At 40.1% G+C, this 25,647-nt stretch overlaps 1 protein-coding gene across 3 annotated transcripts in view; it reads right to left on the bottom strand.

Annotated features, from left to right (window-relative positions):
- RSRC1 (arginine and serine rich coiled-coil 1) overlaps positions 1–25,647 on the bottom strand; it is a 305,589-nt gene that overhangs the window by 216,573 nt on the left and 63,369 nt on the right. For 2 of the 3 annotated variants that reach the window (XM_019532655.1, XM_019532656.1), the window contains exon 4: positions 13,874–14,050. The exons of the other annotated variant lie outside the window; for it this stretch is intronic. In XM_019532655.1, the coding sequence (XP_019388200.1) occupies positions 13,874–14,050 (177 nt within the window). The remainder of the gene's footprint in view (positions 1–13,873; positions 14,051–25,647) is intronic. 3 annotated transcript variants of the gene reach the window in all.

Genomic DNA, 25,647 nt, shown 5'->3' with positions numbered 1-25,647 from the left:
CCTGATAAGGAATATCAAGACAATTGGTTATTAGTCATGTAAAGGGGCCAAGACAAGTAAATGGTACCCAGAACTAGTTTCAGGGAGATAAGCAGCCATAAATTAAGAAGTGTATTCCTCGCTATGCTCCAGAAAGCTGCAAAACTAAAACTGCAGTAACTAAGAAGTACGTACTATCAAACATCTAAGTTAAGTAATGGTCTCTCTTACCCCAAATATTCAGAGTACCCATAGTTGTTTTAAAATCCTGATAATTTTGTCCACATTTTAGAAATTAAGACATTGCAAATAAAAGGGACATTCTTCTTCTGACAAAAGAACAGAAAAAACAGAGCAAGTCATTAAATATTTTCCAGGGCTCTGCTAAAAGTATTTACCCAGCTCTGATAAAAGTGCACAGCCTAATACCAAACACATTTTGAAGTTGTTCAGGCAAATTAATATTTTTAATACAGACTCATTTACTTCGTATAAATGTGACCATAAAAGTCCACAGCTCTTCAAAAGTACATTTTACTAGTAATATTATTTATTTCACTACAGATAATGGTCTGGCAATGTTTTTATTCTAAATACCTACATTTTGGTACTTATAACTCAACTACAAAAAACACGATCAAGGCTGAAACGGGGCATGCAAGGTTTCAGCCTAAAAGTATTTCTTATTTGTTCTTTTTAAAAATCAGAACTTTAAAGAATTGTTTGTACCACTTTGAGGTTTAAAATTCAAAAGAAAGATAGAACTAAGTAATATAATATGCTTTTACAGTATGTAGCTCAAAGACTAAAAAAACAAAAAAGTTTTTCAGTCAATTTTGCTGGCAATTTAAGAAAGGATGAAGTACAGTCTAAGTCTAGTGTGGACTAAATGAATGTTAAGACATGTTTGAACTTCAGTACATATTTACATATTTCTGATAGCTAGTTGGCATCTCCAGTCACATGAACATTTTTACAGAAAATATCTTTGTATGTCAAAATCCCATTTGGAAGTTAATGGAAGGATCCAACACACATACCTAGACTTACTAAAAGCCTTCTAATTTCCAAGCACATTAAGGTGTGGGGCCATCCTAATTTCTGCCCGAAGGTGCAAATTTGTCCTACCTTTTGTCAAACAAATCCAGAAAGGTCCTAAGGCACTGGTCTTTAAGAAGAACAGTAGCAACATCGACAGTGCAGCATATCTTCCCGGTATTAGGATAAGGTATTAAGAAATGTGTCTTCTGCCATCCCTATTCTCCATTTCATGATCACATTTACCATCTGATGTTATCCAGCTTCCCAAGTAGTTAAATTTATTGACCTGCCTTACCTGCTCCTTTTTCACTTTGATGTTGCATACAGAAATGATCGTCTTCTTTGTAATTGCCATGAGTTCTATTTTTCTACAGTTGATACTTGAACCCTTCTTCTTGCTTTCACTGACAATTTTAACTAAAATTCCTTGCAGCTTCTCTTCTGAATCAGCTATTAAGACCATGTCATCAGCATAACACAAGTTGTTCAAATTCTGTCCACCAATGATCAGGCCTAGTAAATCCTCAATCTCCCTCAGTATTTTTTCACTGTACAAGTTCAACAAGTCAGGTAAAAAAACAAACAAACAAACAAACAAAACACAGCCATGCCTCATGCCTCTCTTTATTTGGATTAAATCACTTAGTTTATTTTCTGTCTTCACTGCTGCAATTTGGTCCCAATGGAGTTTTCTTAAAATTCTCAAGCTTTTACCATCAATATCCAGTTCTTCCAGCATTTTCATTAACTCTTCATGTTTGACTGAATCAAAAGCTTTGATAGAATCAACAAAACACAAGAAGAGGTCTTACCTCATTACTACTGCCCTCTCCAAAAGCATTCGTATCATGAAGATAACATTTCTTGTACCTCAATCTTCAACAAAACCATACTGAACTTTTGCAATCTCTGGTCTTATTCTACTTCTAGTTCTCAACATCAGCACTTTTAATAGGATCTTTGTCACATGGTTCGGTGAACTGATGGTTCATTGGAGTTCATAGTTCATGTTCAATGGCTCCAGGTCTTCTGGGGAGTGCAATAAAGATTGATTTGATGAGGTCCTCAGGTATTTCTCCACTTTCATAAAAGTTGTTAACATTTCTATACCAAACTCTTCCAAACATTTTATTTGTTCTACCGCAATCTTATCTGATCCTGTAGCTTTACTGGTTTTCATTCAGTTGATAACTGTTCACACTTCTGACTTAAGAATTTTCAAACCAACCATGTTGTTCTTAGTAGATGGCTTTTCTTCCCAACTGCCATGGAATAACTCTTCAATATATTCTGTCCATCTTTTCAATACTTGTTCTCATTCCATGATTATATCACCATTCTTGGCTTTTATACATCCTAGCAATACAACCTTCTTTGCCTGTGATATCACATTAATGTAACATTTTTATCCTTTTGTTTTTCTACCTCTGCACATTTTTCATTAAGCCATTTTTCCTTTTCTTCATTGCACATTGATCAAATTATTGTGTCCAGTTTCTTATATTCTTCCATACAATGGGTTTTCATCTTTCTTCCATAAAGTTCAAGGATTTCTTCAGTCATCCATTTCTGTTTCTTTTGCCTTACTTTTGATGGAATAACCTTCTTGGCTGTTTCAACTAGCACTTCTTAAAAAATTTCCAGGCATTTTTACATATGTAAGCGCCCGGCACTGCGTCACTTATAGTTGTATAAAGCAGCAAAATGCATGTCAGCACTAAGAAAACGGCAGTGGCACACTTTTGAACTACAACACATAGAAGGTGCTTTAGTTCAAAAGTGCACCACTGCCATTTTCTCCTCATTGATGCACATTTCATCACTGATACAACTGCCCACAGCACAGCATGGTATGCATTAGCTCATATGCAATGCAGACTTGATTAATCAATTAAATCGAGTCTACTCAGAAGTGGAAGATCTCCAGTGCATCATGGGACAAACAGGTATGTGTATAAATGCCTTCCCAGTTTGACATTTCCTTCATCTTCAAGTTCCTGAAAACAATTTTTAACTGCATCTGTGTACCTTTCTTTAATAAGATCCTTTTCCATTAGAACTAAATAATCAAGCTTCTTTGTCACTTTTGGTTTCTTAAGTTTCCTCAACCTTATTTTGATGGTGCATGTTACAGGTACATAATCACTCCCAGTCACCCCTGGGTAAGTTTGCTGAACTGCATTCCTGACTCTTCTGTTGATGGCGATGTAATTAATTTGGTTTCCAACATCATCTCCAGGACCTTTCCACATATAACTTCTTCTCAGGTGGTGTTCAAACCATGTGTTCATGATGACTTGATCATTTGCAACACACAAATCTCTCTTCTCTTTCATTTTTCTGTCCAATTCCATGAGGTCCAAAAATATTATCCACTCATTCACAACCAACTTTTGCATTTAGATCTCCCATTACAATGATCACTTCTTGAAGTTTGCATTGATTTTTTGCTTGATCAAGGTCTTCATAGAAAGAATCAATGGCCATCCAACTTTCAGCTGTCAGTGTATCAGACTTGTATTATTGCAATGTTGAAAAGTTTAGTCTTTATTTTCATAAGCATCGCTCTATCAGATATTGCCCAAAAATCATGCAAACATTTTGAGTTCATCAACAGCAAACATTTTGGGTTCATCAACAGCATTTTGGTTCATCAATAGCAAAAGCAATAATACCAGTTTATTACAGGCCTACAGAAGGTATTCAGGAAAAATGAGCAAAGGTCTGCATTCTAAAACAGAAAATTTTTCAGCCATTTCACTCTGTTTTCTTAAATGAAATCTTAGACAGCTATAAAATGATGCTCATCGTCTTCCAAAAAATTCCTCTCATTTTTACTTAAAGAGAAAATAAAGCATTTCTTAAATACTAACCATATGTTTTAAATTTATACCACCTTGTTATTAACTAAAAAATGTAATTTAAGACCATTTGCTTCAGAAACATCACCTTAATCTTAACTGGCCTTCCAACATCTTTTAATATTAGCCTCTAGAACCAAAAGAATAAAATGAAAAAAGCAACAATATGCTTCTTCTCCCAAAGAGAAAATTAGTGAGCTAATATATTCGCAGCTTGAACAGACAATTTTTTTTCAAAAGACAGGACAGAAAAAGAAAGCACTCATTAAAAACAGATTAAACATGATTGCACCCAAGAAAAAACTCAACCATAAATAAGAAATAAGTACAAGTTTCAAAAAAATCACTTGCTACAGAATACTTTTTGGGAAACACACACACATGCGTGCACATACTTCCTAATCAGACTTTTAGAGGGACCTGACTTTTTCAGCAGATGAACAGCAGACCAAACATTTAATCAAACGATTTACTCATGAGATCTACTCAGAACCATAGATTAATACTTGATATTTACATAATCTTTTCTCAGGGTTCAGCACAGCCAGAGATACACCGAAAGGGAAGCATCAAAGGTGCAACATCTGGAGGCATTATACCCGAGTTAGGTAGAGGCAAGCATAATGTCCTCCAGAAGCATTTGAGGAAACAGGTTTGAGGGACAGTCCAAAAAGATTCTCATAACACCTATTTAAAAAGTGAAGCATATGCTCTGGCAGGTACAGTGCCTTTTTACGGGGTCAAGCAGATCTTGGTCTTAGCTTTAACTCATCCATTCACACCACCTCCAGAATTAGTTGGCTTTTAACTCCTTATACCAAAGGAACTACAGCCTGCAGTTCCGTGGTAGCCTGATGGGTGAGTCACCAAGCTTTTTTTTCCTCTACAGTGTACTCAAGGTGGCAGTTACAATTAGGCTTTAAATAGGTTTTATTTACAAAGTGTAGCAGATTGTTCTGCTATGACATGATTACAAAATTAGGATTACAGAATATTTTCATTAAAAATCATGATGAACATGTATTCAAAGGGAATTTTTTATGCATGCACAATGGTCTTTTTTGAAGTAGAATATCTTGGCTTTAGCTAGAAATGCTGAAAGTGATTAAACAATAACATGAATTAACTGCTTGCTAAACCAAATCTGTTTGATGTGTCATACTGGTAAACTTCTTTAAATGCACTGATAACTCAAAGGATCAAAACAGACTTTCCCTCCTCCAATTTTTTTGCTTAAATAAAAATTCTACTTTCAAGCTAAAAAACAGGTTTATAATGAAAGTGGTTTAAACAAGTTACAACACTGAAGCAATACATTTTGCATATTTAGATAAAGCAAGCTAATACAGAATATTAATATAGTGATGATAAAGTACTCGATCTCAACTTTTCTCTAAAATTCATACATTTTATGGGTCAAGCAATATTGATGAAGTACTGCATGTAAGCTTCTGCTTTAACAGTAAAAGGATTCCTAATTTTTGTCCCAAATTGTACTCTCACTTAAAATTTTACATTGGTACATTCTTTTTTTAAATGAAAGCACAAATAAAAAATGTAGTCTATTATTCCCTACCATTATTAATCAATACCATATTGTTCTGATTACAGGTCAACTCAGCGTGCGAGTCCACTGTGATTTTAATGGCTGTTTGAGGGGAAAAGGGTTGATCTATATTCAAAATACTGCAGCATTTGCTTTACAAAATATTACCATATTGTTATGGTAATACAACAGGCCAATGTCACAACTATGTAGAATAAAATGTGACAGAAATGTTTCCTAATATGGTGCACGTAAGCTATCATACCAAAAATCCCTCCAAAAAACAGCAATATTAGATATATTTATTTTGCTTATAATAAAGTAAAAAGCATTTCAAAGTTCCTCAGTGCAACACCACCAAATTGTGTTAAAGGTATCTTTCCTTCCAATCAAACATTTACCCTTCGCCACTGGTGAAAGGCAACAAGATCTCTTTACAACATCTCGTCTTTTTCAATAAATTTTGCATGAAAACATGTTACCCAAGCACAAAGTTGCCTGCTGTCACATTGGAAGTATGATAAATGTTTAATGAAAACAACACCACACAGCTTGGTGTCAGACAACAGCTATCACACAGTCCTGCTTTGATCTAAACAGACACTTAAAAGGAGTTCTGAGCATGCTTTGCACTCCAGAACTCTATAACCTATATGCAAATAAGAAAAAATTAGCATAAATGACTTCCTGCTGCATAAAGTAGCAAGAGGTAAAGAAAAATATGACAAGCTCCAAGAGTGTATGACTGCTGTCAAACTCTGAGAAGTCCAACATTCCCAATTTACTTCTAATGTCTTCTGCCAAGCACTGAAAAGCTTATCAACACGCATTTATTACTCAAGTACAGTCAACAGAAACCACTGAAACACTGCCAAAACTGAACATGGAAAATGAAACTAAGCAAACATTTTGGCTAATTCCTACTGAAATATGTTATCCAAAAGTAAAAAAATTCAAATTAAAAAAAATTGGCACACCTGTAGGAAATTATTTTAGAAAACCATGACTAAACGAAAATGAACACCAAACTTCTAAACTCACAGAATCCTTCAATGTGTTCAACAAATGCTGGTTTCGCTGATGAAAGAAACAAAAAGCAAAAACAAACAAACAAACAAACAAACAAACAGGCCTCTCTGATGCCTTATAAAATACTAGAAAATGTTTGCCTTTAAATGGTGTTCAAACTTGACTGATAGCCTTAAGTGTTGCATTTTCTTTGACTGACTCCTAGTTTAAGATAATCATCCCTTAAGAATGGAAAAATTAGTTTTTTAAAGTAGTCCAAATTGAATTTAAAATATACATATGCTTTTCTGTTGTCACAGCTCTAGTGTTGTCTGAGAAAACATTTTTACTAAATAGAAGTAGATTAGACTGAAATCAGACACACACAGATACATTTTTCCTTAAATCAGGAAGAACTTTTCAGAATTTACACATACAATTATGTATCATAATTCTGGGCTCCTGTTAGTAACTGGGTGATATTTTTTCCCTTTATGATAAAGTCTTTCAGATTTGTGTAATATCACTGTGATAATCTAAAATGTCATATATGGTTATCTTCAACATTCCAAAAACTAGATTAAAACAACAGCAGATTTCTATAAAAGCCATTGGAGGTTTTTAACATTTTAACATGTTTTTCCAATTCAGTTTGCTTAACCATTAAAAGAACAATGACTGGCCAAAAGCATAGGTGTTGTAGTATTCTTAGCTTTATATATAATTTAGGTTGAGAAGAGTTATACGGCAATATGTAAGTTTATGCAAATTAACCAAAAAGGAACATTTAAAATCACTGTGATTTAACTAAAGTTGTCTAAATAACATTAAAATTTTACATGTGTGCATTTAAATCAATATTACAAAATAATTCATTTTGCAAACTTCTGCCTCTGAAGGTACAATTTGTGCAGAAATTTCTGGCCTGAATAGTGGGTTTGAGCATACAATAAAAGAAATCCATCAGCAACTAATCTTTCGCAGCTGCCTGCAAGACACGATTTGCAGTTGTCAGGTCCACCTTGTGGAATGTGATAAAAGCATGTTACATAAGGCGTGGGTACTATAGCATATTCAATCATAAAATCAAGTCCCCTCCATCTCAACAAATGACGTGGCCATTTTAACAAAGCCTAGAGGCACTTTATGACAAGTTTCATATGCCACTCTGCTCTAGTCCTCAATCCCCATTTTAATAAAACTGGAAGCCCTGTCACAACACAGTAACTTGCATTATAACTTACATTCAGGAAAAGTCTGTGTTTTTGCTCAAACTAATCTTTGGGAGAGAAAAAAATGGAAACAGGAGGCTTTAAAGGATAAAAAAGGCAACAAAACCTACCTAATATGTTTTGAAAGTAATCACTAATTTTTCTATGATAACAAATCAAACTAGTTCCTATTTTGGTGTCAAACACAATATTATTAGAAATGGTAATTATCTTAGTAGAAAAGCATTTTTAAATTAATTAACGGGTAAATAAAAGTCCAGTTTTAGCTAGTGTAGATCTGATGCATTTGGGGCATTATAAAAATCTTGTTGTGTATACAAGGTGAAGTTGGATTATCCAATATGGCCCACTTGTCAAATCAGCAAATCTACCCAATTTAGAAAAAAAGAATCCCATGGGCTCTACAAACTTTTTTAAAGGTCAAGATTGCTCTGGCAGGTAAGTCTGGCAGGATTAAGCAAGTTGGGCAGGGCTGGTACACAGCATGTGCGGTGCATGCAACTTGGGGCCCGGGGTCAGAATGTGCAGTCGCAGGGCCCCGTTGGGGAGTGTGTAGGACAACCAAATTTCCTAGCATATTCTGCAGGGGCTCCACATTACCCGAAACCTTCTTTTTGCCCCCTATGTATTTAAAAAAGGGCTTCTTATTGTCGTTGATCCGGGAAGCTAGTCCCAGTTCCATCTCCACCTTGGCCTCCCTGACTGTTCCCCTGCATTCCCGAGTAACCGTAGTATAATCCTCCCTGGTGATGGCCCCTCCCTTCCATTGGGTGTACACCTCCCTTTTAGCTAGCTGGATGCTTTTGGTGAGCCATGGGGGCTTATGTGCCCTCCTGCTCCCTTTGATCCGTGTTGGGATTACCTCCCTTTGGGCTTGGAGAATCGTCTCCTTAAGGAGTGACCACTCTCCTTGCATTGTGGAGACCAACTGGAGGCTTCGGGAATGATGTCTTGAGGCAGGCTTTGGCTTCCTCGACAATGACCAGCACATCACAACAAGAGACATGCTCAGATGGGATGGGCTCCACCTTTCCCCTAAAGGTAAGCGTGTGTTTTCTTCTATGCTGGCGGATCTCCTCCGGCGGGCTTTAAACTAGGCTTATTGTGGGAAGGGGAAGATGAGGGAGGAGGAATCATCAGACTGCCAGACCAAGCAACACCCACAAGTACAGCCCAGCCTAGACTGACGAGCGGAACATATACACAGGTAAGCGACAGGGGCCAGGATAATGCTGAAAGTAGGGGGCCAGTGCACATATCCACAGGAGGCCTCAAATGCCTCTACACAAATGCTGGTAGTACAGGAAACAAGCAGGAGGAACTTACCCTCCTGCTAGCTGACACCAACCCAGACATAGTGGGGATCACCGAAACGTGGTGGGACCCAACACATGACTGGGTGGTGAATGTCAAGGACTACAGGCTGTACAGGAGGGACAGGATAGGAAGGAAAAGGTGGAGGCGTGGCATTCTATATTAAGGAGGAATACACATCCTCGTCAATTAGCAAAGAATCAGGAGGAGGGACACTCTGAAGTGCTTTGGATTAGAATATAAGGCAGTCGAGGGGAAAGAGACTTAACAGTGAGGGTCTACTACAGACCTCCCAACCAAGGGGAAGAGCTAGACCAGGAATTCTTAAGTCAGCTCACGGAGGTAGTTAGGTCAAAGGATGACCTGAACCTTCCAGACACCTGCTGGGAAGAGCAGTCAGCCAGGTCTGACTGCTCAATAGGTTCCTAGCCCAAATGCAGGACCTCCATCTAACCCAGGAGGTGCACAGCCCCACCAGGGGACACACCTTGTTGGACCTGGTGCTGGCCACAGGTGACAACCTGGTGAGGGTGCTGTGGGTGCTCGACCACCTGGGCGACAGTGGTCATCGCCTGCTGGAATTCACCATCCAGCGCAAGGTGGCAAAGGCCTACAGCAAGGCAGCAGCCCTAGATTTCAGAAGGGCAGACTTCAGTGAGCTAAGGAGAATAGTCAGGGAACCACTGAGGTCCCGGAGGGGAGGGGAGGGCCTCCCTTGTCAGCATAACATGAGGAATGAAACCTGCAGAGTGGAACAGAGTTGCAGGCAGCTTGTCCAGGGGGTAGGGGAAGTGGGGCTGGCTTCTTGCTGCTGCGTGCACTCATGGGGGGGGCAGTGGAGGCATGTGCTCCCCAGATCTCCATGCAGAGCAGGGTCAAGCTGCCTACTGTGTCCTCAGCATGGACAGGTGGGGAAGGTTCTTGCTGCTGCAAGCCCCACACTACCCCAGCAAAGTGCACACTGCTCACCCAGAAGCAGTGGAGGTGGTGGTGTGGAGTTGTGCCCTTCACTGCTGCCAAGTGGGCAAGGGGCACCTCGCCATGGTAGTGCAGAGCTCCCTGCAGCAGCAGTGTGCTTCCTTGCCCAGCCTCACTCTGTCCTATCTGCTGGGCCATGGAGACCCTGCAGTCAGGGCAGCTGGGCAGGGAGACTTGAGCTCACAGCAGGGAGCCCACATCAGCTCCGACCCCCTCCCATGGGCTCCTCCAGCTGTGTCGTCCATGGGGGGAGGGGGAAAGAGGGAGGAAACTGGGCTCCACGCTCCACTCCACTGCAGCACCCAGCACCTCCTGCAAGTGGCAGTTGGGGCTCAGGTACTTTTGTGGCAGGGCAGGGGGTGCAGACCCAGGCCCCTGGCCCTGTAGCCCTGGCAGCTGGGGACCCCCTCTAGCAGGGCCGGGGGGGCTGAGGCTTGGGAGTGAGGGGCCTGGACCTGCATCTTGGTGAGCAAAGGGGAACTCTGATTTTGCACAATAAAAACCCCCCAAAAAACAAATGCCAATATTTATAGATATTTAGAATTTGTTTTATTATAGTGATTAAGGCACTGGTAGGCTTCCAAACTGCTTTCATTGTAAATATATTAACGAAACACTGTGTTCAACTGATACATACACACACACGTATGTAGCACACACACATGTATATATGTATGTGCATATGATGTCTAGTTTACACACACACACACACACACACACACCAATTGCCTGTCAAAAATGACAGGGGGGGCACGGAGGACAGAGCCTCCCAGGAGCGGAGGGGCAGGGCTCCTCTCCTCCATCCCTGCCGCCTGCAGGGATGGTGGCACTGTGTCCAGCAGTGCTGGCCTCACACCCCCCATCTCTTCTGTCCATTCTATCTTCAAGTTCTGCTGGGGGGGGGCAGGGCCAGCACTGCTGGCATTGCCCACCCCCACTCCATCCACTGTCTCCAGGGAACAGGGGTGTGCGCGCACGCGTGCGCGCACACACACACACACACACACACAGTTCTTTTCAGCATCTCCCTCAAAAAATGCATAGCATACTACAGAGGTCTCTCTCTCAGGTCTCCCTTGGTGCAACAAGTTGTTTTCTTTATTATTGAGAGAGGAAAATTTTCAATCTACTATATTACTTACACTGTGCTAGAAAAAAGGAATCATCATCATGTTGCCAGAAACATACAACTAAAAGCAGAAGCTCTAGTACTATTACTAACTTATGAGAGAAACTACCAACAAACAATAGGTGGTAAAAGCCCCAGAAGTAGTGTTACCACCTGCTTTTCACAAGCCGCATCTACACAAGTGGCAGGCTACTCAGTTGTTACTGCACAGTCATTTAGTACTTGCTTAACCAAGTACTAAATGACTGGACAATAACTGGCATTACTACACAGTACTGTCAATGCACAGGTTTTTTTAGACGCTACTGTTCAGTAGTGTTGCCATCACAATTCGTGCCTGGCAATGCTATAGTGCCATAGTAACAAGCTACAACACAGTAGCTCATTACTACTGCACCATAGCATCTCGTGTACATACACCCACAGGCAACACTAATGAGCAGCTGTAAAGCCACCAGTAGACAAAGGACTCTGTATCAGTGCTCACCACAGAAACTGCCTGGCAAGATGGTACAAAATGATGATGGGGTCTCACTGTTGCTACATGAAAAATTAGAATGACAGAGGAAAAGTTGCCTCACAGTAGATGATAACAAAAGCAAACATTTTCTTCAATGTTTTTGTGGTATTATCTCATTTTTCCTACATTTATTTAACAGGATAGCAGGCAGAGGATCCTTGTCCAAAGAATGACTTTGTTTTTCATACTCCTCCCATTACCAGTAAAGACAATAAATGACACTAAGTTAGAAAAGGTGAAAACATTGAAAGCCCAATGCCAATCAATCCTCTTTCTTGCTTTCATTTTCCTTGAGCATCAAAGGCTTAGAAAACAGTATTTTATTTTTATGTCATTTAGATCTGCATATAAAGAACAAAACAAGAAATGTTACCCTATTAGACTAAACTAATTCTATACTTATTTAGCTTTAACTCATGAAATAGAACTGGAAGTAACATTCTGTGTTTCTCAGCAACTAAATCACACAAACAGTTCTATATTATATCCATTCCTTTCTTATTCAAGTAAGCTGTTTTAGAAGGCCATCATTAATGTGGGGCTGATAACCTAAGCCTGCTGAATGACAAATTGCTGTAAAAGGAGAAAGCTCCTCAGATCTACTGTGTTCCCTGTATATTCTTTGATCACTACCTTTGATTAAATAAATTAAAAAAAAAATCTTCACAGAGTGAATTACAACCACATCCTAGGTAAGTTTCATTTTGTAGTCTAATAATGCTTTAAGTGTTTTTAAACAGCGTCAAATCCTTGTCACAAGAACACCTCAGACCATACTTGATCGCCAAGGACTAATGACACAAACTGTTTCCATTATTGGAAAAAATAATGTAAAATATTACAAGGATCAAGGAAAAAGAATGACAATTTTGTTGCATATTAGCATAAGTTTATATGCAGTTTAGTGAATGTGTCAAATTTACAGGAAAATAAGGTGATAAAGAATTTAGTTGCTACTCAAAAGTTCCTGGCACTTTTACTTGCCCAGAGTTATCCTATATTGATCTTTAAAGACCATAAAGTTAAGGGATATTTTAATAAAGCATATTCATATATTGCAAAGTGCTTTATAATGTGCTTTCTTCTTAGAGTTTAGCAGATGGACATGCAAACACACTAGCCATTATGTGCTTAGTAATGGCTCATAGTCAGCCTAGCATATTAGAACTTACTTCAATAAGACAGGAAATGCTGCCCAGAACACTAAATTTACTCTTTAGATTTTCCAGAAACTTCAGCAGAACAAACACCAAACATCTCAATATAATTACCATGAACACCTCAAAAGCCTTGCCTACATTACTGATGTACTGATTGCAATTGCTGACAATTTCAGAAATCTGAGCGCTGTACTGAAAAGTTAAAAAAATATATATCAATATCTAATCCAGCAGGTTTACATATTACACCCATATTTTGTATATAGACACAAACCTGAAGTAAGTTTCGGACATACCCAAAGCCCTAGAACAGTGGTTGCCAAACTCAGGTCACAACCCAAATGAAGGTCGCGGGGGCAACGCCAGCAGCACTGCGCACAAAGGACGAGCCGTGCCGTGTGCCAGGACCTGCCCTGCCCCGGGGCCACCGCCACCACACTGCCCCAGCAGCAGGTTGCGGCAAAAAAAGGTTGGAAACCACTACCCTAGAACCACAGAGGAAATTGTGGTCTATATCTTTCAACATTCATGGAGATTGTGCATAAAATTAAAGCTATTACACTCCTAATCCACATTTAAACCAATTCAGCAAAATGCAATAGGTACTGCAAAGTGCAGTCAAGCACCCTGAGGTACTGCTACCAACAGTTACACTATCATGGATAGTCATGTCATGGATGAAACCAAGTAAAAAAATTATCTGAAAACAAAAAGTGATAAATAGTAAAACTATATGTAGAGAAGGGCCTTACTTCCTCTTTCCTTATCAATCCTCCCTTCAATTTTTTTACCTGTTAATTATAACCTTTTTCAGTCTATAAGAAAATACATAATTATACTAAATAGCTTATTTAATTGATGAATATACACATGTCTACATATAGCTAGTAAAAGTGAAGTCATTCCCAAACAATGGGAAATTTAAACAAATAGACTTTATGAATACACATTTTTAAACACTGAAGCATATGCAATGAAGATATTTTAAAAGTACAAACATAGCCTAGCAAGTTGATTGTTAGTAATACAAAAAGCAATGCAAGGATTTTCTTGGTTTTCATTAACTGACATAATGAATTAATTTGATTTTTGTCATCTCACTTACCCACGCTTGGAGCTATACAACTCCTTCTCTTTCCCTCTGCCCCTCTCCTTCTCTCTCATTTTTTCTTTATCTCTGCCTTTGCGACGTTCTCTTTCACGAGACCTGCTATGAGTTCTTCTATGACTAGATCTTTCACTACTTCGACTGTAGGAACGTTGATGAGGTCTTGATCGTGACCTATGGAAAACATTTACACAGCATTTAAACTCAGCGACTGTGGGGAGGTTTTCTACTTACACTGCATGCCAGAATATTCAGAAACAGTACAAATGATCTGTCCCTAAACTCTTTAAATGTAACGAAATGACAAAGCACCTGAAAAAGTAATCCAGTATCAGTACAGCTATTGGAAAATTAGAGGAATTCTATTAAAAGTATAGTTTTTTGGGAATATTCAAGTGGGAAGTAACAAAATCACCTTTCCAGTATATATCTGGTTTAAAGCATCATAACCAAAGTGACAGTCATGATTTCATTTAACATATTTTTAAATGTTTTAATCATTTGAGGTATAAGTGGGTATATAGCTATGATATAGATCAGAGGTTCTCAAACTTTTTTTCATGGACCACTTGAAAATTGCTGAGGGTTTCGGTGGACCACTTAAACTTTTTTTTGTTCTACAAAATCAAAGCACACAACTCATATTTTAATATCAGTAGTCTTACCTTTCTAATGCAATGGCTGTGCCTGTTTTTTTGAGCAAGGTTCTAGGAAGTCGGGTGTAAATGTTTGTCAGCTTTAGCCTTAGGTCACCTTTCTGCGGACCAGCTGAATGGAGCTCATGGACCAGTGGTGGTCCATGGATCACAGTTTGAGAACCTCTGGTGTAGATCATTTAGGAAAATAATTCCTAAATGTCATTGTTCTCCCAGGAGAAAATCTTAAATGTACAGATGTTCAGGCTTTTCCTCCTAAAGTAAAAATGGCTGCTCCAAGAGAAAAATAACCTGGGAACACCCAGAGTTAAGAAACTCTTGAAAGTTTCTTCTGGGAGAACAAATGTCTGCACATGCTATGGCTTTTCTCACAAGAGAACGTGGTCCTCCAACATCCCACACCCCACTTGATCATATCGCTCCTTGGACTGCTCCAGCAAGGAGCAGAACATGCCTCTTTCACAATCCCCATACTGTGCTACAGGGAAACAAGCTGACCATGGGAAGTCTGCTAAAGCTGCCCTAAACATTGCTGCCATCTGTTGCCAGGTAGACTAAGGAAGTCTGCAGAGCATGCCAAAATGTGTCCACAGGGCACCCCCAGGCTGCATAGTGTCAGCACTTCAGGGACATGGGATCCAAATGTCTGTAAATGCAGCTCTGGATAAGTTTCTTTATCCGGGTAACAAACCTGAAAGAATTAAGATTATTTCAATGTGTGCACACAACCAGCAATTCCCAACCAGGATGCCACAGCACCCTGGGGTGCTTTGAGATGCTTTCAACTGTGCCATAGTGAGGGAAGAGAGGTGGGGAGGGGAGGTTTTCCTGTACCAGTGCTGAAGTCAGCTAGCTGTGACCGTACTGTGGCTTCTTCTTCCCACCCCTGCTCCCTGGCTGCATGTGGGCTCAGCTTCCAAGTGGTGGGAGGTTGCAACAAGCCTGGGGAGCTACACACTATCCATATTGCCACTGTTTCTTTCTACTCCACTCCTCCATACCTCCCAGCCATAGCTCCCTATGGGCTGAAAGCTACATCTGCACTGCAGTCACAGGGAGGGAGAAGCAGGAAGGACAGGCACCAAAGCAAGGGCAGCTAGAAGGCCCCAAAATAGCTCCTATGCCTGGACCAAGGCCAGGCAGAAAGGAGCTATATCAGGGGCAAGGGGAGAGAAATCGTAGCAGCACAGGAGCAGCTACAAGGTGAGGGTGAAGAGGAATGAGTGGAGAAAAGCAATGGCAGTATGGACATAACCTGCAGCTCCCCAGACCTGATGCAGCCCCCACCCCTCACCCCCACTGGCTGGAAGCTGAGACCACACAGCCAAGGAGTGGGGTAGGAGCTGGGATAAGTTATGGCAACACAGGTACAGGCAAACCCTTGAGTTTCAAGGGTCAGATCTGGGCCTTGAGACATGCTGCCAACCCCTGGAATATACTGGGGTGGGTGGGCATGAAATAATACATTACAAAACTTCACTATCATTCAATATAAATAAAATAAATAAATTGCTTTAAAATAAAACATCCAGCAAATGCAATATTTAAATAGAACATGCAGAAAAGTAATGCCTTCTCAATACAGCATAGGGCTGCTTCTCACCAGGCCCAGACTACTGCTTTCATGAGAGTGAAAAAAAGTTTTCCTTATGGTTCTTCCAAAACCTGACTAGCCATTTTGGGAGAAGAGAATAGTTGTTGCCATCACACTAGAATGAGGAGGAAGCCAACAGCAAACTGTATTAGAGGATCCCTTTAGATGTTCAGGTAAACATGTGATAGGATCTGATGTGAGATCCGCACAATCAAGCCTCCTGTCAGGCTACACATGCAAGGCAGGAGGCATGATTGTGGTATCCAACATCAGATCTAAATCATGCCTTATTGCTAGTTCAGGGATCGAGATCCAAAGCTCTCCCCAAGATCTCCACACTGCCCCTGCTGTGAGCCCCACAGGCATGTGCCTGCATTTATGGAATGAAAAGGGAACGTCCATCCACCTCCAAATCAGTTCAAGCTTTGCAAGTTATACTAACCTGCAAAGACTGAATCAGTTCAGGCTTAGGCTTTTTTAATGTCTGTCCCTAGCTACAGAAAAAAATTTAAAGAGGAAACTGCAAAGTTTTAAAGTTAGTCATATTCAGGGATCAGGGTTTTCCATTTCCCATGGAAAAAGGGAAAAAACACAGATTTTTCACTTTTGCAAAGAGCTCTCTACAAGCTGGCAGAGTTCCAGCCTGCAAGGGGCTGCAGGGAATGGGAGGAGGGCAGTCAGGCAGGGGGTACCATATGTATGTGCATGCTCATGCATTCACATGGCTAGGGGTAGCCTGGAGACCAGCTTTCACAGGTAAGTGTGGAGATGGGATGAGGAGGGATTGAGGCCCCCACTGGCAGAGAGAGAAGGAGGTAGGAACTGGGACTGGTGCCCCGGCTGGGTGGTGCATCAGGCTTGGTACCCAGGTAATGCATGGCCACAGGGCCTTGGCGGAGAGCAGGATAGAGCTGTGGCCAGCTTGTCTGGGGATGGGGCGGGGGGGGTGAGGCTGGCTCCCCACTGCCGTGTGTACTGCCAGGGTGAGCAGGGGGTGATTTGTGTGCAGGGTAGGGGCAGGCTGCTCACTGCAGGTTTGGGCTCACTATCCTGATGCCCTCCCCCTGGGGCCTCCACAGCCCAGTGAGTGGGACCTGGCACAGAAGGGCCCAGAGGAGCTGGACAGGGGAGCCCCTTGCCCCTGCAAGCCCTGCGCTGCCCTGGTGAGGTGCCCCCTGCACACCCAGCAGCAGCAGGGATGGCAGTGTGGAACTGTGCTCCTCACTGCAGCCAGGCAGGCAAGGTGTACCTTGCCAGGGTATCATAGAGCTCCCAGTGACAACACTGAGCTTCCCTGCCCAGCCCTGCTACATTGGGTCCCACCTGCTGGACCATGGAGGCCCAAGGAGAGGGAAGCAGGGCAGGGATCCCAAACCCGCAGTGGGCAGACCACAACCCCCCACCCCCCACCAGCTCAACTCTAGCTGTGCCACCCATAGGGGAGGGGGAAGGAAACCACCACAGCAGCTGCCAGGTTTTGGGTGCTGCTGCAGGGGCAGGGGACTGCACACACGGGTCCTTAGCCCCATAGCCCTGGCAACTTAAAGCCTCCTCTAGCAGGGCTAGGGGGTGGGGACTGTGGCCCCTCACACCCCACAGTGAGGCTGGACTGAGAGGCTGTGGGTGGGAAGTGAGGAGCCTGGATATGCATCCTGGTAAGCTAACAAGGCAGGAAGAGCTCCAATTTTTCATGATAAAAAACCCAAAATCAAATACCAAAATTTGTAGGTATTTAGAATATATTTTATTATAGTGACTGAGGCTTTGAACTTTGCTTTGAAGATTGCTTTGAACTTGCAAATATATCAATAAAGCATTGCATTTAATTGATCTCTCTATGGATATAGTGGCATTTCGTTTTAATTGCAGATTTTAGGGGGTTTAAATCAGAATTTGCATTTTTATCAGAGAATTTGTAATTTTTAAAACAGAGAAAACCAGGATCCCTGGTTATCTTAAGTTCCCTTATTCAGCAAAGACTACTATTTTGTCCTGTATATCAGCACTGTCAGCAGCAGCAACAACTAAACGGGGTTTTTTTTGAGACATCTTAGAAATACAAATCAAAGAGTATTTTATTATCTCAAAAAAAAAAAAAAGTGTTGGTTTTGTTACTTACAGCAAAACACTAACTTTGTATAATACAAGAATGTTTAATGTAAAAGAATCATGGATTAAGGCTAGTCAAGCTGACTCTGGGCTAGGATTTCATGAAGTGAACGGAGCCGAGCTTGTATTTGGAAGATTCCAGTAAAGAAGAAATGGTTTGAAGGGTGGGGCTGAAAACAAACTTTTACATAAGACATGAAAGTGAGAATCCTTTACCACTTCTGGTCATAAAATGCAATGTTTAAAAAACAAAAAGGATTAACTCTAGTGTCTTGGGCAAAGTACAAACTCAATAAAGTGCACTTGTACCAAGGCAAGAAGAAAAAAACAAACTGGTAAAGTTCCCAAATTCCACTGAAGAGGTGAATAAAGTGCAGCCAGTCTGTATGAAGTTGAAAGTTATTCTCATCCTGGGGACTGTTTTTATTGATAAGTATTCCCACAGCATAAACTACAGCCTAAGCTTTCCCTCTATCCCTGCAGGACCACAGTTTCCCAGACCATAGCCAATTTCCTTCATCCTTAAGGGAGGCTCCAATCTTTGGTTAAAGCTAATTAAATCCACCTGTTAGTATAACTCATCAGCTTTTCCACAACACAGTATGCATGGTTCAACCACAACCATTCAAAAGTGAAACTATGAATCCCAATGTAGTCCTGTAGCATATCAATCTATTACACCCCTCTTTAATTAAATTCTGAAAGGGCATAACCTTTACATTTTATCTAAATCTGTTGGACAACAGTATGTGACCGTGTAAAAGATCATCACCAGACATACCTAGGGACAGAAATAAGGCTGCTTGGTCTGAAACTGCATTACATTTCCTAAAAGGCAAGTGTTTGACTTCGTACGCAAAATAAATTTTTTTCCTATATGTTCCTAGATACAGATTTATTTTTATAGCAAAAAAGGAAAAAAAGTACTACATTCAGCTACCAGGCAATGCCAGTGCAACATGCCTAATAAATAATGTTCTCCTAGGCTAGGGACAGACATTCAAAAAGCCTGAACCTGAACTGACTCAATCTTTGCAGGTTAGTTTAACCTGGCTAGGCTGAACCAGTTTGCAAGTGTACAGACATTTCCACTGGACTGAGAAAATGCAGGCACATGCTTACAGTGGCTCAGGCTACAAGCCAGGGGGCACTACAGCAGCCCTCCCTTCCAATGTGCTGAGCTGAGGGTTGGCCTGGCCAGGCCCCAGCAGGATGCTCCAATTAGGGTGGGGTTCCCCTCACCTCACTCCTTCTGACCAGCGAGGGAGCCAGCAGGGAGTCAATAACACAGCATTTAGCACCCCATCAGAAGATTCAGACAAAGATTCAGAGATTTGGAAGGCAGTCTTTCACAGGAACAGAAACTGAGAAGAGGGAGAGGGAGAGGGAGAGGGAGCAGGGGGAGAAAGACTAACATCTGTAGCTGGTCAGTGACTGATTTTTCCCTGAGTACCCTTCCAAGCACAGTGCTCAGGGAGAGGGATGCAGAAACAGCATATAAGCCTCTATCTGCAGCCTTTCTGTCCCTTTTGTGCGTGGTTTCTGCCTGAACAAGAGGGGCAGGTGGCTGGCCCAGAAACAGGTAGGCAGGTGGAGATCTAACCAACACCAGGAAGGCCCCCTGTTGCAGGCTACCATCCCTGCTGTCTTCATCTCTCTGTGCCTTAACACACACACACAAAGTCACATGTCACGAGTTTTGTTCTGAACAATTTGAGGTAGTTTCCCAGAAACCCATGCACCTATAGCCTTGAAACTTGGTAGGCTTCATGCCCTCAGAGGGGCTACCATCCCTGCTGTTTTCATCCAAATCTACCAAAAAATGACAAAGTTGGCCAAATTGATTCCAAATCTGAATCAAATACTTCTCTATTCACACAGGCCTAAAGCTTACACAGTGTACCTTCATTTCAGAAACCATTGTTTTCATTTTTTCATTAAATTTGTCTTGTTTCACCCTTCACTTAAAAGCCTAACATTTTTTAAAATTTGGTCATTGAATCAAACACGACTCCTGGCAATAAGAATCTACCCATCTTATTCCTATCACAAAACTGACAAAACTAGTTAATATGGTCTTGAGAATAGAATGCTAATATAAACTTATAAGCTTATGAAGAACTGAAAATTAAAAGCACACTAAATGCATTACATTCATCATAAGACAAGCTGCACTGGCAATTTATGGGTTTTGAATAAAATGTTATCTGAAAGCTAATAAGACTTGTTTGAATTTTACTAACTTTTGCTATCCTTATGAACTACATTGCTTACTGACCATTTTTTCAGCTTTTTTTTTTTTATAACTCCAAAACCTAGCCCAATATAAAGATGGCCTATTTCATGAAGTTAGTTATACTTGTTATATGATAAATTGATTTTAGCAAAGTATACAGAGCAAGAGTAAAAGGAAGATCCATTAATGAACATTACTGCAGGTGAAGTTTTCCAATATAATTTAAATACTTCTATTTTAATTTTATGAAGAGTAAAAATATTTTTCATTTGACTAGTAAACTAATTTTAATATTATTTTATACTATAGCAAAGTTAAAAAGGTAGCAATTATTTTAATATTGCAACTCAAATCTTAAAATATTCAAAATATAAAAATAATAATATGAGAAAAACTCACGATGGAGCATAGACTGCCTACCCCTCCTTCAAAAGCACCAAACACATGCATGCACACATACACCACCCACCCACCATGCCAAAGGTTAAGTCATTTAGTCAAGTTCAAAGATCTTCAAAGAGTTCTTAGATCCAGATAAGCCCATATGTTACCAAAATTCTGTGAAAAAGCTATTACTTTCCAATCTGCTTTTCATGTCTAAGTTACAGAACACACAGATGCTTGGCATCACTCAGTATCCCTAAATTCTCACACCAGATAATCAAGGTTCACCAATAACTTTCCTATCTAAAACCTAAGAAATGTCTTTATTCCATCAACACTTAGTCCACTTGTAAAAACTGAAAGTATCCATAAAAGCCCATTCAGTTACTGCACAATAAGTGTTAATTTGTTAATTTCTTCACAGGTAATCAATTAAAATGTAAAATATTGGATAAAATTAGTTGCACTAAATTTAACAGCTGCTCCATAAGCATAATTAGTTTCACAAGGGCCATATGTATTCTGAACAGAAACAGAGTTGAAACAAATAAGCAGATTTTAAAACAAGTTTGAGGAAATCTGCATTTAATTAGCAGGTGGGCACTACAACTGCATAATGTTTTTATACATTTATATTTATGAAGTGACAGAAGATCTAAAGGCTTTTTAAAATGGCGTTTATTGTTTGAATGGGAACTGTTTTGCTGCATGCTAAAGTGATTTAAATCCTTATAGCTCTGCTTTGAAAAAATCATAAACGGTGAAAGAAAACATGTGGAAAACTGTAAAACTAGAAAGAATTTGCGACAAAAAACAGATACACATACCATAACCAAAAGGAAACTACACTTAATTAAATGTACACTACATCTGGAATATCAGGCTAATAAAACGTGAAACTATTAATTTTCATTGTTCTAAAGGAAATGAGGTCAGTGATATTTAGTATTTCCCCAATTATACTGCATTAAGACACTGGGCCATATCTATCTCCTTGGTACAATCTAATCTTCCCAAAACATTACAATTTGAAAACTGTCACTAAGATGTACTTTAAGAAATTGAATGATTTTAAAAGAAAAGGAAGAAAGAGAGAAAAAGAAAAGGCTCAGACAATAAAATGAGCAATGTTTTAGTGAAGGTAAGCGTTAGGTACAAATTACTTTTCTTGCAAACAACAGCTATCACCCAACTGAAACTTTTTAAGATGGCAAATTATGTATGCCACTTTTCAAAATAATGTCTTGGTTGATAACAATCCCCATTAGCTTCTTACAAGCTCAAAAACAACAACAATCACGTTATTCTAATATTTATGTAGACGTGAACAGTCACTATAGGAAAAAAACAATGCGATTAAAAACAGACACAGTATAGCAAAGTTACATTACCAATAATATTCATCTTGGGAATAAACCCTGATTATAACTGTATTGAGAGTGTTTCACATTGCTTTTACAGTATATCAATAGAAGTATTTTTTTCACTGAATTATTACAAGTGAGTAAACACTTTACAGCAGGGGTTCTTAACCTGGGGTCCATGGACCCCCAAGGGGTCTGTGGATAGATTTCAGGGGGGTCCGTGAACTTGGATGGGAAAAAAAATTACATCTTTATTTTCACTAACCTCTAACTGAAATTTAGCATTTCCTTCAATTATGAATGTAGGCAACAAACCACAGTAGTATTAGCAGTACCTGTGACTTTGTCACCAATAGAAATCACAGGTATTTTCATATCACATTACAGTTGTTGCAGATATCTCGAAATATCGTTTACGCTCATCACTACTTCAAAATTACGGTAGTTATTAGACCCGCCGCTAGATCGCACATGATTGCAGTCTTCCTGTCTACAGACGCTCATTATTCTGAGAAGGGGACCATAGGCTTCACCAGACTGCCAAAGGGGTCCATGGCACAAAAAAGGTTAAGAACCCCTGCTTTACAGGATGAGTTCTTTTGGAATGTATCAGTTCGGAGTACTTAAAACCACAATTGATCACAGTGCAGACGTTTGTGTTAGTATCTTATGATTTTTTAATGCAAACATGTTAATTGCTTTACAACAGTGAATGACAAGGTTATAATCTAAAAATGCATGAGAGTGAGAAGTGGAAAGCAAGTTTTGTATTTTTCAGTAAAATGAAATAAAAATTAGATTATGCAGAATTAGAATCTGAGACAGAGGGCACATTTCAAGAATTTAAATGGAGAGCTGGAATATGGCTGTACAGGGGTAAAGGAAGTTGTTTCAAGCCCAAGGCTTAGGCACAGTAGAAGGAAGAAGGAGCAAACAAAGAGGGGATAATAGGAATTATAAAGTTGGCATCCTTGGTGGAACAGAGCGAGATGAAATAACAAATAAGAGCAAAAATATAAATCACCAAGTGTTGCGTAGACTGGGAAAATAAAGGATACAAATTCTGATTCAGCAAATAATTAGCCTCATCCTTACCAATCCAATATTGAGCAATCTTTTGATTATAAATGGTATAACTGCACAATTAAAAGTTTCCAGGGAAAGATTTCAATACTTAGAGGGAGACTATTATAGAGGTGAAACATGATTTTGAAAATTGTGAAAAATTCTTAGTGAACAGGACCAGCCTACAGCAGGATAGTAGGGCATGTAGAAAAATACTACATTCACTTATATATTTATTTAGTTGTAATCCTTTTGCAAAAATTCTAGTTATCCAGACTCAAATCTTACAGTCTACCTGCTCTTCCTTTTGAAGGAGTTCAAACCACACCCATTTTTGCTACAATGCCTTCAGTATCTATAAAAGATCTCTTAAAGAAACTGAGATTAGGCTTCACTTCCAACAATACACTAATGATACATCTCCTGGTGAGCATGTGCAGACAATGTGATCTTAAGAGGTGTCAAAAGACCTGCAAAAAATCAACATCTGGATGAAAAGCTTTGGGCTCAAGTTAAACCAAGAATTACATAAAGCTGATCTGGCCTTAGGTTTTGGCAGTTGCTCTTTACCCAGGTGCTGATCTCTTGCAGGGTCAGGACTGCATTCCCTAAATCTAGAATGGCTTGGCACAATCCTAACCAAATTCAGACCACCTGCCTGCCAAAGATTTTCACAAAATAGCTGATAATAGGAAACAGAAGGAGTGAAAAAGGCCAGAAAGCAACATTTTTGGATTCAGAAAAATTAAGTTACAAGTAGCCATAGGTAAATTAAATAAAGTAAATGTAATTACAGAAATTTGTACTCAAAGACTATGATGATAGAAACTCCAGAAACAGGAAAGGCCCCATGGACAAAAAAAAAAAATATTATATATATATAAATAAATGGGTGTGGATGACAGGAGGCATCTCAAGCCCGACTAAAACAGATCACTTAATTATATTTTGTATTTTATATATATAAATAAAATACAAAATATAATTATATATAAAATACAAAATATAATTAAGTGATCTATTTTAGTCGGGCTTGAGATGCCTCCTGTCATCCACATTCAAAAATACATTCCTTAGTGGATGAGCAGCAAGCCAGCTGCCGAAAAGGTAATGATCAGCAGTCTGCCTCAGTTCCCATTACAGAATGCAGACATACCTACAAGAAAAAGTGTTATGCTTAAATAAAAAAGGTGGGAAAGCCCTATTTGTGTTAAGCTCCATAATATTCACAACTCCCTACTTTTATCAATCAAGCCACACAAAACCAAAAGCTTCTCCCAAGTACTGGGGTTTAATTTGTTGCTGTTTGATCAGTTTTTATTTATTTTAATGATAACTAACAAGAGCAAACTAAAGCTGGCTGTACAAATAGATGTCAAACGCAACTTTGCTTTCCTTGTCAGGATGGACAGCAATGAGAGGACTAGGGATTTGCTCCATTTGCAAAGCATGACCTCCCATGTGGAAGGGGTAGTTCAGCTGACATTGCAGTACTCTTCTCTATTCTACACAGGCTCGATACATGTAGGACTATGGGGAAAGGAAAATGGTAGTGCTGGTTAGTGCACTTAATTCTAATCTCCATGGCTAGGGACAGAAGTTACACATAAACCAGTTTAAATGATCAGAAGCTGGTTTAAACCTGTAACAGTACATAAGTTCAGTGCACATAAACTAGTTTCAAAAAGACTGAAACTGGTTTAAGATAAACCTGGTTGAATGTAGTATCAGACTTAACTGATTTAGGTCAAACTGGCTTATGAAACTTTGGTTCCAGACCCCTTCCTGGTTCAAGCAGAAAGCAGTCCCCCAGCATGCCATCATGCTCTGCAACCCTGGACTGGGCTGTGTTGAGTGCTCCAGAGAGCAGGGTTGGCCCTGCCCGTGCCCCTCTGATCCCTCTGACACAGTGAAGGCTGACTCACTAGCCCCTCCAGGCAAACCCCAGCTGTGGTCTGGGGTCAGGAAGGGGGTTTAAACTCACCTTCACCCCTCTCCTCCCTCCCCGAGTACAGAGCTGCCCCTGCCCTGCTGGCTTACTTACTGCTGACTGTGACTGCAGACTAAAAATCCCAGAGGCACCTGGAAGCAGGAAGAGGAAGAAATGAGCAACCCTGCAGAGTCTTGCTGCTGTGATTGTGGACTGCAAATCCCAGATACCTCAGGGGCAGCAGAAAGAGGCAGCAAACACAGAGCCCATGCTGACTACATGCCAGAGAGCTGTGTTCTAGCATCCCCCGGCTTGTGGCTTGAGCTACTGCAGGCATATGTCCCCAGGGAAACGCATGTTCCTGCTCATAGGGACACACCCACAAAATAATGGGGGCAAAACTTTGACAAGCATGCCACAAATTAGCCCTTCC

This window comes from Crocodylus porosus, unplaced genomic scaffold (genome assembly GCF_001723895.1).
Source record: "Crocodylus porosus isolate Cpor-Errol unplaced genomic scaffold, CroPor_comp1, whole genome shotgun sequence".
Taxonomy (NCBI): Eukaryota; Metazoa; Chordata; order Crocodylia; family Crocodylidae; genus Crocodylus; species Crocodylus porosus.
This window is presented reverse-complemented; position numbering and strand designations above follow the sequence as displayed.